This window comes from Manis pentadactyla, chromosome 14 (assembly GCF_030020395.1).
Source record: "Manis pentadactyla isolate mManPen7 chromosome 14, mManPen7.hap1, whole genome shotgun sequence".
Taxonomy (NCBI): Eukaryota; Metazoa; Chordata; class Mammalia; order Pholidota; family Manidae; genus Manis; species Manis pentadactyla.
Genome location: NC_080032.1, coordinates 63,831,898 through 63,846,652, shown reverse-complemented (window position 1 = coordinate 63,846,652; position 14,755 = coordinate 63,831,898). Strand labels below are relative to the sequence as shown.

Here is a 14,755-nt window from a genome sequence, read left to right as displayed (position 1 = left end):
CTCCCAGTTTGCTGGGCCGATGCCTGATCCCTGAGAACTGTTTGGATGCCTCCCAGGAGACCAGGGCAGAGGGTGAGGAGGGTCCTTTCAATGGCGGGGGGATTTCTGTGACATATTCAGTTATCTTACTTCTCAAGAGGGCTGTACCCCAACCATCTCAGAGAGAGGAACGTCCAACTCTGCAAAGCCATCCATTTGGATGAAATCTATCAACCCAGTTTCACAGGGTCTTTCTGAGCTGGTTTTTGGAATGTGGGTGGGAATCCCAGGCCAGCCCGAAATTATAAATAGAATCAGCAACCCTCCCCCATCCAGCCGTGCAGGCTGACCAATGCGGAACTGTGCCCTGTCACAGGGCTGAATTCTTGAGCCCATTATTTCAGACCAGTTCAGGCACCGGCCACCTCCACACCTCCTCCAGGTGTAGCCACAGGACACCCACCCGGGGCTGGAAAGATCAGGGCCTGGCTGAACAAGCTTGCACTTTATATATTAGCTTCTTCCTTTGTTCCCTTCAGTCCTAAGAATGCCCCCCTCCCTTCTCCTTTGTCAGCTCTTTGGGAACAAACACAATGGCTGCATTTCAGATCTCTTGTTTCTGCTTTTTCTCCTCCTCCTGGCTTCCCCTGGGGACCTGGGCTTCTTTTCCTCTCTGCCTCCCTCCAACCTGCTTGGCAGTCTCCAGGGAAGAGGCCTGGTCTTCTTTAATGAACTGAGAATGTGATTAATATGGGCCACAATTGGGTCTGTATTCCCACCCAGGCAGGGTGAGGTCATGGATTGATGGAGTGGGCTGGAGCTCCCCTGCCAGCCTCTGGGACCGCAGACAGGACGTGCAGGAAGAGAGAAGTAGCTGGTGCCCGGCATCAGAGTCAGGGAGATGCTGGAAGTGTGCAAATGAGCTGACCATCGCTCTGTGTGTCTGCCAGAATGGCTTAGCAGAGAGCTGAGGAGAGGCCATTTTCAAGCTGCTTGGCTCGTACTGACAGCAGGCCAATATTAATAGCTGTAAGCACTTAATTGCTTTGCCTGTGGAATCTTGTCTAATTTTATTCTGCAGAAACTGTCTAAGGTAGGTACTGCTGTCTGTATTAGTAGTAGGCTTCTCTGTGAGCAATAGGATACCTAAAGCAACAGCTGATGGCATAGAAATTTACTCCTCTCCCATGGTAGAGAAGTCCAGGGCCAGTACAGAACCCCTTGGTGCTGGGATCCAGGGTCATTTCTCTGTTGTCCTCAGTGTGGGGCTTCAACTTCATGGCCCAAAATGGCGGCCTATGCCTCGGACATCACAACCACATCCCAGCAGTAGGAGGAGAAGGGACTGAGAAAGACACAACCTCTCCTTTTAAGGACACTTCCTGCAATTTGCACATGACCCTTCTGCTTATATCCAATTGGGTCAAGCTTTGTCATACGGTTATTGGTGGCTGTGAGGGAGGCTGAGAAATGGAACCTTTATTCTCAGTCACTATGTCCCCAGATGAAAATGGAAAACTGAGGGTCCTAGACTAAGGAAGGGAAGAACAGGTCCTGGACAGCTTCCAACCTCCTCCACACCTTCCCTCTTTTATGGGTGAGGAAACAGGGGCCTCGAAGTGAGATGATTCTTCTGAAGTCACATTTAGAAGTGACAGTGTTGGGACTCCAGCCCGACCCTGCTTCTAAACAGGGGCTGTTTAGAACTTTCCCCTGTTTTGCACTTCTTCCAATCTAATCGTTAGGAAACAAGGTGGGGATGGCCGGGGGCTACTGAGGGCATGGGCAACCATGTGGTTGTGGTTTGGTGACAGGTGACTAGCCTGCAGGATGGAGTCAGGGGTTGTGTCCTGCTTGGTCACCCCACCACCAGAAAAGCAGGTGGCCCACTGTTTAACTCCAGGGCCCCTTCCCACTCCTATAAGTGATCGAGGGCGCCAAGGAGATTCTGTTTAAGTGGGTTTTATCTATTGATAATTTACTATCTTAGGTATTAAATCTGAGAAATAGAAAACATTTAAAACTCATTTAAAAATAATAAACACATTATATTTAACATGAATAACATCCTTTTAATAAAAAGAACTGTAATGCCAAACAAAGAAATATTGCCTGTTTCACAGTTTGGCAAATCTTGTTGCTACCTGGCTCGGAGAAGTCAACTGGATTGTCGTGTCCTCTTCTGCAGTCAGCTTGTTGTGACCTCACACATCATGGAGCCTCTGGAAAAATCCCACTGTATGCTCATGAAAGAATGAAAGCATAAAGGCCAAGAAACACCTAATACTGTTATGAAAATAGTTGTGACCTCGTGGACCCCTGAAGGGATCTTGGGAGTCTGTACAAAGTCTCTGGACTGTGCTTTGTGAACTCCTGATCTAGTACATTCTTTACTCTTTCCATGCCTCAGGTTCTAAATCTGAAAGACTTTCTTGATCTCACTTTTCTCTGAGGGCTTTGTGTTCTTTGCAGGTTCTTTGAGGCAGTCTCTGGAGCTTCATTTGGTTGGGAACCATCAATAATGTATGAGATGGGAGCTAGGAGGTTGGCTGGGCTCAGATACCGGAAGGCCTGGCCTAGCGTCTTCCTCCTGAGTGAGGGCCTTGCCCTGTAGGCTGGGGTGGGGCGCGCAGAGGCAGATGTGCCCCCTCTGTTAACTGGGACACTGCTGGGGACTCAGAGCCCGGACAGCCAATGCTTGTTTGGTCGACAGGACAGGGTGTTGGCTCTATCTTGGACTTATTTCTGCGGAGACGGCCTGTCTCAGGGCCTGGCCTCGCCTGGCAGGGATCCCTGCAGTGGGACGGGAAGCCTGGGAGGCAGAGATAGCGAGCTAGCTGCTGCCCTGGGGTGAGGGAGGACGCCTGTGAGGCCTGCCTGGCACTCACATTGTGGCTGCTCCAGCTGCCAAGTGCAGGCCGGGTTTGGCCGGAGGCAGACTGGAGGGCAAGGTGTGAGGACAGACCTCTCCTTATGTCTCTGCTGAGAAAGAGACCCGAACTGGACTTCAGGTGTGTGGGTAGAGGCCAAAGGCGTTGCTCCAAGAAGGGAGGTGGCTGTTCCTGCAGAAATCCACTCCCATCCTGCAGGCTGATAATCAGAAAACACCCTTCTTGCTAAGACTTTCTGCAAACCATTTAGTAACTCAAGGGACCTCCCAGGAAATGTGCTGGAGTTCTGCTCCCACTTTTCCTGCGAGCAGGGAAAGGACTGACTCGGCCCAGCCCCACTGTCGCTTCCAAAGGGTTGGGACGCCTGGCCTGCGGGGGCTCGTCTTTGCTCTGGCTGACACTGAGTCCTACTGGGAGGACCCTGGGGCCCGGTCCCTGTGCTGTCGGTCCTGTGGGGCACTGCTCCAAGCCCCTTCCTACAGCCCAGGTGACTGTAGCACCACTCAGGAGACCCCGGGGAGCCCCCTTTTTGGGTTTTCCTCTGATTCCAAATTGTGGATGGGGGAAGAGGTAGGCGAGAGCTTGAGTATCTGTCCTCTTTGCCCTGTAAGAGTCCCATCATCTCATTTTCTGAGTGGCATTTCTCAGGGGGCAGGCAGTGTGGCTGGAGGGAAGGACCGAGACACAGACTCCCTCCCCTGAGCCTCGGGAGATTCTTAGACCAGCACATGGCAAGAAGAGTGGGTCCTGCCTCAGGCCCACTAGAAAGAAACCCACTTAGTTCTGGAGGAGTGCTCCTCCTACAGAAAAGATGAACCGCAGCCCCTCTGTTCATCATGGCGCCTCCAAGGTCTAGGGACGTGGACCTGTTGCCATGGTAGAGCCCAGGGAGATGGAGACAGGGAAAGGGGCGAAGATGTCCTGTTGGCTGGCAAGCTGCCCACCATTCTGGAGGATAAGCCCAGAGGTGGGAGGGGCAGCGGAGGGGCAGCGGAGGGGCTCTTGAGTGGCTGGGGTATCGATGAGCGTGATGGTGTGGAAGCGCCGTTCATAAGACTGAACCATTGTGAGCATCTGTTCAGTCTTCACCACACTCTTACCAGACAGGAGCCATTGTCATTGTTCCCGTTTGACAGAAAAGGAGGGTTAGTAAACAGCCCAGGGTCACCCCACTAGCATGTAGAAGAGGCAGATCTTGGAAATGGGGCTGTGAAGGGCACAATGAGCCCAGGGCAGGACTCTTCCTGGTACTGCCTTCAGAAACCTCAGTTTCCCTTGTGGAAAATGCTCAGGGTGGCACATGAAGGACACATGTGATAACCCGGGACCTCAGTAGGCACGGGACCCACAGTGGCAGTCTTCCTTCACCGGTTGCTTGCTCCATGCCTGGCACATCAGTGTCCCACCATGAGGCAGTGCCTGTCGGGTCATTCCCGTTTTGCTCAAGAACATGCTAACGTGAGACTTGCCTCAGTCCCTGCCGCCCGTGAGGCAGAACTGCCCTCAAGTCTCTGCTTGTTCTCAGCAGCCGGCAGTGGGTGCAGTGCCTCGCTTCTGACTTACCTACCTCAGGTAAGTCAGAAAGGCGGTGTCACAGAAGGAGGGCTGCTCTCGGCAGGGGGCTCCACGATGGAGCGGCCTCCTGCCTGTCCCATGAGTCTGCAGCTGCAGCTTTGCAGTTAAGCAGCCCATGCGGCCGTTGATTTTCTGAGGTGCACAGGGAACCAGCCATCCCACCCCTTGGGGTCCTCAGGGCCCTGCTATGATCAGGGTGCAGAGGTGACATTCTACCCTGCTTGCTGCTTCCGCTGGCTGGGCAGGGGGTGGGGCCCCAGTTCCGCGGCACTGTGGGTAGGACCCGGGCTTCCCCTTGGACTGCAGCTTGCCCCTGGTGCTGCCTGGTGGTTCTCGTGGATGGTGAGCAGCAGCGGGTCAGATTTCCAACCCTCCAGTCTTTGCTCTGGTCATCCTTTGTACAATCTAGCTGATTGGATTTCCCTCTCTTCAAAACTGGTCATTTCTTTCCTCTTTTTCATTGTCCCCTTTGCAAACACCAGTTTGCTCTAGTTTACCCTTCAGGGCTCCTCCCTTCCATTTAGATACTTTTGTGCTTATTTCTTTTTGGCTGAAGGTTCTGAGTCCGTTCACTAACTGCTGGCTTCCAGTCGGCGAGTGTGCCTGTGCAGGAAGTGAACGATGCACCCAATGGGGACAAAACTGTATTGTGTCAAATCTAAGACACTGTTGATTCTCAAACACATCAGTGTTCCATGTACCACTAAGAGTGAAAAAGCTGAGAAATAGAGAGAAGGAAGCGGGAAATAAATCACAAGGGGAGACCTATTATCAGGGTCAGTTATCATGGAACTCAGTTACTTGATTTACTGTAAAATAGCCTTTAAAAACTAGTCCTTTTAAGTGTTCTGTATATTCTCTTTGGGGTTTTGTATTGGCTGATATTCTGATGCAAATAACAGATTCTACTCTAGACAATTTGAATAAAAAGGATTTATTATAGGATTTATTTATTGTCAGATGGCTTATAGAATTATTAAGATGCCTGAATAAAAGTCTGTAGGATGAGATTCCAGAGTCTATTTTCAAGTCCGGAAAAAAAAAAGCTACAGCTAATCAAAGTGCAATATTGATTGTAAGATGCACCCCCACTTTAGAGATAAGTGGTAAAACCCAAGAATAGCCCTCGCCTGGCAGAGGATGGGGGGCACATTTTGTAGAATCCTAACATGTTTTTGCTGATGGGAACTGGTCCTGTCTAGTCCTGGGAATTGCCTGGCAAATGTTTGCGAAAATGTATTGCTGAACTCCAACCCTAACATTGGTGAATTTAAATCTCAGGAATCTCTACTTTATAAAACTCACTGATCCACCTGCTCATTTGTTGTAACGACCAGGGGCCGGGAGTCAAGGCAGCAAGGTTAGTGCAAAACAGATTCTGATCAGCGTCCTGGGCAGCCTGAGTCCAAGTGCAGAGCTCTTTGCTGTTGCAGAGAGAGCAGAGAGCTGCTCTTCCCTTTTATGGGACACCTCCTGCCACTCTGCGGCCTTGGACCCTGCATTTCCAGGGCTCAGGGCTCAGTGAGGAGGTAGCTTAGCCTTGCCTTGGGCCACTTCACATAGCATAAGTTCAATATCCTTCCTCTGATGGATGGACTGTTCAATTTGACGAATGTTGGTAAGCACCCACCAGGCACCAGGTGTCAGGGAGCTTCCCCAGGCTTCGGGCAGGTTGAGGTCACCACAGAGCCACACTCAGTGTTGGCGGGACACTATGCAGACTCACCGAGGAGCCAGGGTCGTATGGGTGCCGCCCTCACTGAGGTGCCTCTCATCCCTGCAGGGCCTGTGGGAGCAGTGCCAGCTTCTGAAGAGTGCCTCGGCGTTTGCCCGCTGCCACCCTCTGGTGGACCCTGAGCCTTTCGTGGCCCTGTGTGAGGAGACTCTGTGCACGTGTGCCCAGGGGCCGAGGTGCTCCTGCGCTGCCCTCCTGGAGTACGCCCGGGCCTGTGCCCAGCAGGGAATGGTGCTGCACGACTGGGCTGACCGCAGCATCTGCCGTAAGTCAGCTGTTGGGAAGGTGCTGGGGGCTGGCGAGGGGTGGGGTCTGTCCTGGGGTGTCACTCGAGCTCCTGGGTGGTGCCTTTGCCACACCCCAACTAACTAGTGCCTGCAAGGCCTCTGTGTTCCTGGGCTCGAATCCTGCTCAGCTCCCGGCCTCTGCCACCTGGTCACAGGGTGCTGCCATGCTGGGGCCAGCCTCCTGTAAAGGATGTGGCTTGAAGGGCCTTCCCAAGTGCCCGTGTCTTTTCTTCTGCTCCTGTCCTCATGCCAGGCCTCCCTCGGGTTCCTGTGACTCCCTCAGGAAATCTATCCTTTGGATGCAAAAGGTTGGCAATGCCACCATTCCTTCCACCCCACCTCATGGTGCCTGGGGCTTTGATCTAATCTCATTGGGCCCCTACTCTGTCATTGCTACCATCCCCACATTACCGAGTAAGTAGGAACTTCTTGGTCACCTTGCAAGAAGCCTCTTCTGTCCCAGACTTTCCCCTGATGGAGAAAGCTGTGCAGATGGATGGCCAGGCTGCAGTAGTTATGCAGATGGCACCAACTGACAGGCCACAGGTTTACACTGCACACACGATTTCCAGTTTGTGTATTTTCAGCTTATGAATTATAGCTTTCATCCTTGCTGTGGGGGTGTGAGAAAGGTGGCTATTAGCAGCTGGCTTCTCTGTAAGGTGGAGTGGCTGCTCCTTAGGTCTTTGAAGGCATGGCGCGATGGGGGGATAACTGATGTATCTTGGAGGGGAAGGTGTTTGGGACAATCGTTTGGTGTCATGAAACCCCTAAAAGAGCATTGGTACGTTCTGGTCCTTCAGTTGGCCTGAGCATCAGTCGGCCACAAGGTCGAGAGACAGAGGAAATCCAGCCCTTGCCCATGGGAAGCTGGGTCCAGCGGGGAGGGCAGCTGCTTCCGTGTAAGGCTCCACAGGTGGTCCGTGCCCAGGGGAAAGAAATACAGAATGCGTGTCACTCTTGTGGGCGGAGTGGGCATAAATGTTGCATGCTCTGTGTTGGGTGAGCATTTGATTAGGGCCAGTTCATGGGGAAGAGGACCCCTCATGGGGGATGTGGTGGAGAATACCGTTTACTTCTTGCCTGGCTCCAAGAGGACGTTTGTATTCAGCCCAGAGGAATTTGGTATCACCCTTAGAGGGTTTTAGGAGATAGGGACAGAGTGTAGCAGAGCAAAAATATGCCAGGCTATTCATGGAGACCAAGGGAAAGGGGTGGTGGCCCCAGGTGACCCTGCTAAGTCTGGGCCAGGCCCTCCCATATGATGATCCTTCAGGGGACGGGTGGTTGGCAGGGTGGCCTTGGAGGGCACATTGTTTACTGGGGAGCCAGTGGGGTACAGATGGCCCTGGGGCCCTGAAGATGGAGGGCAGCAAAGGGGCCTGGAGACCCCGAGTGGTGTGGCCTGTGAAAGACTGCCCCAAGGGACCACTCTGGGGAGGCTCCTGACTTCTCTGTTTCAGGACCGGCCTGCCCTGCTGGCATGGAGTACAAGGAGTGTGTGTCCCCTTGCACCAGAACCTGCCAGAGCCTGCACATCAATGAAGTGTGTCAGGAGCAATGTGTGGATGGGTGCAGCTGCCCTGGTAATAAAGTTCCTGCTTTATTTATAGCCCTGAGACCTTGCCAGTGCCCACGGCATGGGGAGCCCAGATGAAGGCCACTTGTGTTTGTTCCCCATTGCTGAATTCAGAGGCTTTTTATTTATTAAAAAAAAATGTCTTTGTACCGAGTGATCGGGATTGAGCTGGCATTTATTTTTAATTTATGTTTTCCTGTTTTACGGTATCCGCGAAAGCACATGTGTCTAGGAAACAGAAGGGTGGTGTGGACTCCAACAGGGAGAACACGGGGCCCACTCTGAGTGCAGTTTTGTTTTCTCAGTTAAGTGTCAGGGAACCGGTCTGGGAGAAAGATATTTTAGAATGTTTCCTGAGTTTGCCATGTGGCTCAGCTGAAAAAGAGCTTTGCACCAGAAAGTCCTTCTCAGGACTTTGTGGGCTTTGGTGAGAAACCCTGCTCAGTTATTCAGGGTGAGTTCTCTGCGATTCCACTCATGGCTTTCCTACTGGAAGACCTTGCACAAAACTCTTTCCCCCATTTCTTCATCGATAGAGTGGAGATTCATAACCCTCCTCCCTCACGGTGCACTGATGTGAAAGATCCGCACCCCAGAACAGGGTCTCTGGGCTTCCTGGGAAGCCGTGAGCTGGGGAAGTCCACAGGGAGGCCATAGCTGTGAGGTGAGTGGGGAGGATGCCCGGGCTTAGTCTCTGCCTTTATGCCCTTGAACCCAGAGGGGCAGCTCCTGGACGACGGCCGCTGCGTGCAGCGCGCTGAGTGCTCCTGCGTGCATTCCGGGAAGCGGTACCCTCCGGGTGCATCCCTCTCCCAAGACTGCAACACCTGGTAAGTGGGGCCGCGGTGTGGCCTGGGCTGGCGGGAGCGGGCTGCCCGTGGATTGTGGGAGGGCCGCTGGGCAGCGGGGGCAGCGGCCGGTGAAACGGGACCTGGCCTGGGTGGAGAAGAGGTTGCCATGGGGGTGGTTTGGGGAAGTCAGTGATAGGGAGTGAAGACTACATTACAGATATGCCAGAGGAGGGGGCATCAGGGGGGGCAGGGCCCTTTCCATGCCAGCAGCATCTCCAGCTTCACCCCAGGCTGTGCTTTAAGAAACGATTCTCTCTCCTTGCAGAGGGACTGAGCAGCAGTCCCCAAGCCAGGGGCAGTTCTCTCCCGGAGATCACCTATCTCCTAGGTGGAGCGGGGCATCAGTCCCTGGGGCAGACTCACTCGGGGCTGCCCCCCGCGGCTCTCTGCAGTTGGCCACGCCCAGCCGGGCTGCTGTCTCTGGCCCAAGTCATGTCCTAAGGAAGTTCCTCTGGGTGTTTCCTCTGGCCGGCTTGCCTGGCCTCTGCACACGGGGGAGAATAACTCCCATTTTGTCTGCAGCCTCTTCCCTTGCTGTCTTTCCGTGCTTGGCAGTCTCCAGGAGTGTCCGTGGGATGCCCACAGTGGTTCTGGGTGTCACCCCTTCCAACCAGCCTTCCCTTTGTCCCTCCCACCAGCTGTGTGTTGTGGGCGGGGGACAGGAGTGGTAGGAATCACATTTATTAGTGTCTGAGGAGATTTTCAGGGACTTTGGATCCCCTGGTTTCTTTCCTCTTTTCTCTCTCTGCCAGCTTTCTTGCCCTTGGCGCTATGTCCAAGATTCCTCTGTACCCCCAGCCCTGTCCTGTGCATCTTTGGCCTCATAGAGACCCCACTAGCATCAGCTCCTTTCTTCTCCAGACCCCTTCCTTTGGGGGCTGTGGGGTCTGCAGTGTGCACCAGATCCCTTGTGTTTGCAGAGAAGCATGACCTGTGCTTCTCTCCCCAACAGCATTTGCCGAAATAGCCTGTGGGTCTGCAGCAACGAAGAGTGCCCAGGTAGGTGACCCTTCCTTTCTCTAAGTGCAGAGGTGTGACCCCCTTTCCTGGGCAGGAAGGGCCACAGAGCAAGGCAGGGAGAAGATGGCCTCTCTGCACAGGCTGGATGCAGTCCCTTGACCTCAGCAGTGCTACCCACTCATGGGCCAACAGAGCGAAGCCCTGAAACAGCCGAAAGGGGGGATGTACCTGGGCTAAGGATGAAAGTTGAATGAGCTGTAAGAACTGAAGGTCACAGCTGACTAAGCAAAGATGACACAAATTCTTTGCAAGATTAAGAAGAAGGGGGACCTGGTAATTCTTTAAGCTTGAAGTGAGAATTTTCTGGAATGCCTGATATGATGACCTTGGCATGGTCCATGAGCTAGGAAAGTCAAGCCACCAAATGCCTCTTCCTACCCTGTCCCTGTCCTGGAAACTCTATTTAGGAAGAATTGCCTTATGATCACTGCCCTTTACTTTCTCCTGTTTGGCTCCAACTCTTCTATCTAATGCAAACTTGGCCCATTCAAAGTGCCCTTTTGCTTCAACACTCAGTGACCCTGACTCTCCTCTTAATGGTTTTCCAGGCTGAGGTCACTCTCATGATGTTTGCTGCGTGTTAGGCACTATGCTAAGCACTTTACATGCACTACCTCATTACAACAACCTTTGAGGCAGGTACAACTCATTTTCATTTTGCAAAACAGTAAACATACCCAGAGGGGTTAAATGACTTGTCTGAAGTTACACAGCTGCTAAGTGACAGAGACAGGGCTCAAACTCACAAGGAGTCCGACTTCTGCTTTTCCCTTTTCTCTCCTTTCTAGTCCTTGATATGTACCTTTGCAGGAGGATCTTCTCCTTCAGGAGCTCTGGAGAGGCCCTACTCTTAGTTAAAGGCAGGCTCAGCCTCAGTTGGCATGCTGGATACTACTTTGTGGGTTCCCATGTTTGTAGAGTATGATAAAAAAACTGCAGTGAGAACAGCCAGAGAACAGGCTCCCTCCCTTGGGCCCCAAGAGGCCACATTGGCTTTGGTGGGCTGGCAGGGAGTTGAGTTTGGATATCCGGGCTCTCTGGGATCATATTTGGGGTCTGTGGCTTTAGGGTCACTTTGGACCATACCTAGTACCCGATATACTGGGAAAATTCTGGAACTAGATGGAAAATGGGCATTAAGACTGGGTCAGTTAGTCTGGCTCAGTGTATCTTTGGTGCAGTTCTTGAAGGAAACATGAAGGACAAAAGAATTCCCTAGCAAGTGATATCAGTGCTCCAATTAACATATCACATCCTGTGAAAGACCTGAGGAGCCCTTTGAAGGACAAATGAAGTTGTTGCAATTAACCTGTGAAAAACTTTTAAATGTCTAAACTATAAGCATTCATTGTATAAGATCTGTGAGACACAGTGGATGGAATTAGGAATTCAGCTTATTGTGTTTTGTCAGATTGACTACTAGATTAGGAATTCTTAATAATCACTTTCTATAGGGAGGGTCTCGGATCCGTCCATCCATTTATCTGTCCATCCATCCACCCAACAAGTATGTGAACACCCACTGCATCCATGGTGGAGTCCTTGGTCTGGGTCTGGGGCAGACAATACAATCCCTTGGTCTTCAATTCAACATTTAGAAGCTTTGGTGAGGATGCAAGACATTTTCTTAATGTCTCAATGGGAAAATAACAAGCTCTAACTCTGCAGCCTAAAGAGTAGTTTGATATTTTGCCAACACAATCATTAAGCTCTTGCTCTGCACATTCAACGCCTTGGCTCTGACCCCCTTTTTCTAGGTCTGGAGGTTAGTTCATCGTTGCCTCCCAGTCCATCCCTACCTGTACATAGACACTTACACAGGCATATTTCTACACCTTGCCATGATTCAGCAAGTGTGATGATTGCTGGTAGAGCTCCTGATGGGAAGGTTCTGGAAGGGGATATGCTTGGCTCTGCTAATGTAACAGAGCCGTCTGGGCTTCTCTGAAGTCCCTGGAGGAGCTGATCCTGTGAGTCTTAGAAATAGAGAGCTGGGTTTTGATTCTCTGGAATAAGATGAGAGTGTACCAGTTGTCTACTGCTGTATAACAGATTATGCTCAAATTTAGCAAGCAACATATATTATCTCAGATTATCTTTTTGTTAGGAATCTAGGTATGGCTTAGCTGGGTGCCTTTGACCCAAGGTCCCTCATGACAGTGCAATCAAATTATTGACTGGGGCTGTGGTCTTATCTAAAGGCTCCACTGTGTGAGGAGGGTCACTTTAAAGCTCACTTGTGATGGTTGGCAGGCCTTGATCCCACACCATATGGACCTTTCTGTGGGGCTGCCTCATGGACATGACGGCTGGCTTCCTCTAGGGAAAGTGGCCTCAGTGAGGGAGAGTGAGTGAACTCAGTGAGAGAGGGGGCCACCAAAACAGAGCCACAATCCATTAGAAACCTGATCTCCAAAGTGCATCCTTCACTTATATGGTACTATATTTACTGGAAGCAAGTCAACACACCCAGTTTACACTCAAGGTGTAGGGATCACAGAGACATGACTACAGGAGGTGGGGACTGTGGTGGGGCATCTTAGAGGCTGCCTAGCACAGTGAGTGCTGTGTAAGGGTGTGGGAGGGAGAAAAAGTTGCCCCGAGAGTGTCAGTCCATATGGCGGGGGGACGGGAGCATCTGTGCCGTGCTCCTCAGCCTTCATTGCTCGCTGCACATCTTCGTTCTGGTTAAGAATTAGGGCAACCCCAGGCAACGCTGTGATGTCCCCATAGCCTGCAGACTTCCCCTTCTCTAAGCTGGAGAGTCCCTTTCCTCTGCAGCCTACTGTCCAGAGAAGCTCTGCGAATTCAGTTCCTATTGAGCCGAAAGTGTGTGCAGAGAGCTAATGAGGAAGGAGGGTGCCTGTTCATGGGGACTGTGCCTGTAGCGATACAGCTCTGGCTATAGAATTCCAGACTTCTGAAGGAAGACTGTGGAAGGCCCTCTGCTGGAGTTGGGAAGGTGTGAAGGGGGGCTTTCCATTTGTGGCCCAGATGATAGGAGCGCGGGAAGGTAGCAGTGTGCTGGGCCTGGGAGCCTGGGCTGTGGATGCTGGCAGCCTGGTTGAAATTCTAGTTCCACCACCCACTAGCTGGGAACCTTTTGGCAAAATGCTTACTCATTTGCAGCCTCAGTTTGCTGATCTGTAAAATACGGATGATAATAGCAGCTTCATCCCATGGAAGCTGTTGTCACCTGACACACAGTAAATGCTCAGTAATGTTAGCTGTGTCCATCTTCACAGTCACGGCTGTTTACTAAGCAGGGTCAGAGAAGGGTTGAGATGCAGGCAGCCGCGCAAAGGAACCCGGAATGGGAGAGGCGGTGTGAGGCGGGGTGTGGCGGGGGCAGGTGGGGCAGGAGAGTGAGACAGGGCCAGAGCCTACTTGGCCTGGCAGTGTGGGAGCTAGAGGGCCTGCCTGCCTGGTCTGGAGGCGGAGGGGAGGGCCTCCGTGTAATCAGTTACTCACTTGGTTCAGGATAATTTGTGATGCGTTCTAACACAGCCCTGTAATTCAACCTTGGGATTCAAACTGTTCTGCGGCCTCCAGGAAGGAAGAGAAACTTCTTCCTGGTTGACTGAGACAGTGATGAGTCATCCAGGGCTGGTACCTCCAGTCAGAGCACGCATTTCTAAGTGCCTGGGCTCACCTGGGGCTTCTGAGTCCCTGGGGTCATTCAGAGTCTCCTTTGGGTATCACAGCGGAACCCTCCAGGCCAGGCCACGCATCAGCTTTCTGCAAGGCTTCCCTCCACTTGTGCCTGCTTCCAGACCCCATTGTGTCTATGCCAGATCAGAATGACATCAGGCTTGGCCCCTACCCAATGAGGCTTAGGACAAACTGCCAGGGCCAACCCAGGGTGGTGCTGGGCTCTGGAACTGCAGTGCCCAGGTTCAAATCCCTGTCTGACCATCTTGGGGCCCTGAGCCAGTTTTCCCCTGTGCTTCGGTTTCCTTATCTGTAAACCTGGGATGACGATGACCACCTCCTGGGAGCGGAAGGTGAGATGGTACCTGTACGGCACTTAGAGATGCTTCGTGCACATTTGGTTGAGATCATGTTACCATGATTTGGAGGCAGGCGTTGGTGAAAACTGACATGGAGGAAGTCTGAGTGGCTTTGCTGAGAGCCTACAAGCTGGCATTTCTGTAGCTGCACAGAGAAGGATGGAAGCTAGCGGGCTGGGCGGAGCAGCTCCCTTACTGCAAACAAAAGGGTTTGTTTAGAAGAGGTAAGGTACTTCCATCAGATGGGAGACTTCTTTTTATTTTGTCACGAGGGAGGAGCTTTATTCATGGAGCAGATCTGCTTTCGAGTCTGGCGGTTCCACTTTGTAGGCTCTTTTTTAAGAATCACCTGCTTTTCATTCATCCACTTAACTATTATGACCCGCCTTCTCTGGCGGTGGCCCAGCTGTTTGTCAGAGGCTGCCTTTTGCTGATCGACCAACTTTCTGGGAATGTATGGGCGTTCCAGCCCTGGGCAGGCTGGGTGGGCACTGCCATGTGGCCCATTGCTCTGGCTAACATCTCTGTGCTGGGGGCTGACTGCTACCCAGCCGCTCACCCATCCACGCCCCTGGGTATCTGTGCTTGCAGCTCCAGCCCTCAACTGTACCAAGGAGAAAAGCGAACTATAATTTAGACTTCTGATTCCCGAGAAAGTTCAGAACACAAATCAGTGGGGGTCAGAGCAGGAAATCAGATGCAAGGATTAGATTCCAGCCCTGAAAGTTTTGCTTGCAAATGTTTGCATGTTTTCTCGCTGACCCTTCTTTTCCTGGGCATTGTCAAAGATAACGGAAGTGCAGTTTCTTACTCAGATAAGAGTGCTCT

The 14,755-nt window shown here is 52.0% G+C and overlaps 1 protein-coding gene across 3 annotated transcripts in view; it reads left to right on the top strand.

The window, feature by feature from the left end:
- VWF (von Willebrand factor) overlaps positions 1–14,755 on the top strand; it is a 138,856-nt gene that overhangs the window by 25,820 nt on the left and 98,281 nt on the right. For all 3 annotated transcript variants that reach the window (XM_036910125.2, XM_036910124.2, XM_036910123.2), the window contains exons 7-10: positions 6,229–6,445; positions 7,931–8,053; positions 8,765–8,876; positions 9,850–9,896. In XM_036910125.2, coding sequence (XP_036766020.2) covers positions 6,229–6,445; positions 7,931–8,053; positions 8,765–8,876; positions 9,850–9,896 — 499 coding nt within the window. The remainder of the gene's footprint in view (positions 1–6,228; positions 6,446–7,930; positions 8,054–8,764; positions 8,877–9,849; positions 9,897–14,755) is intronic.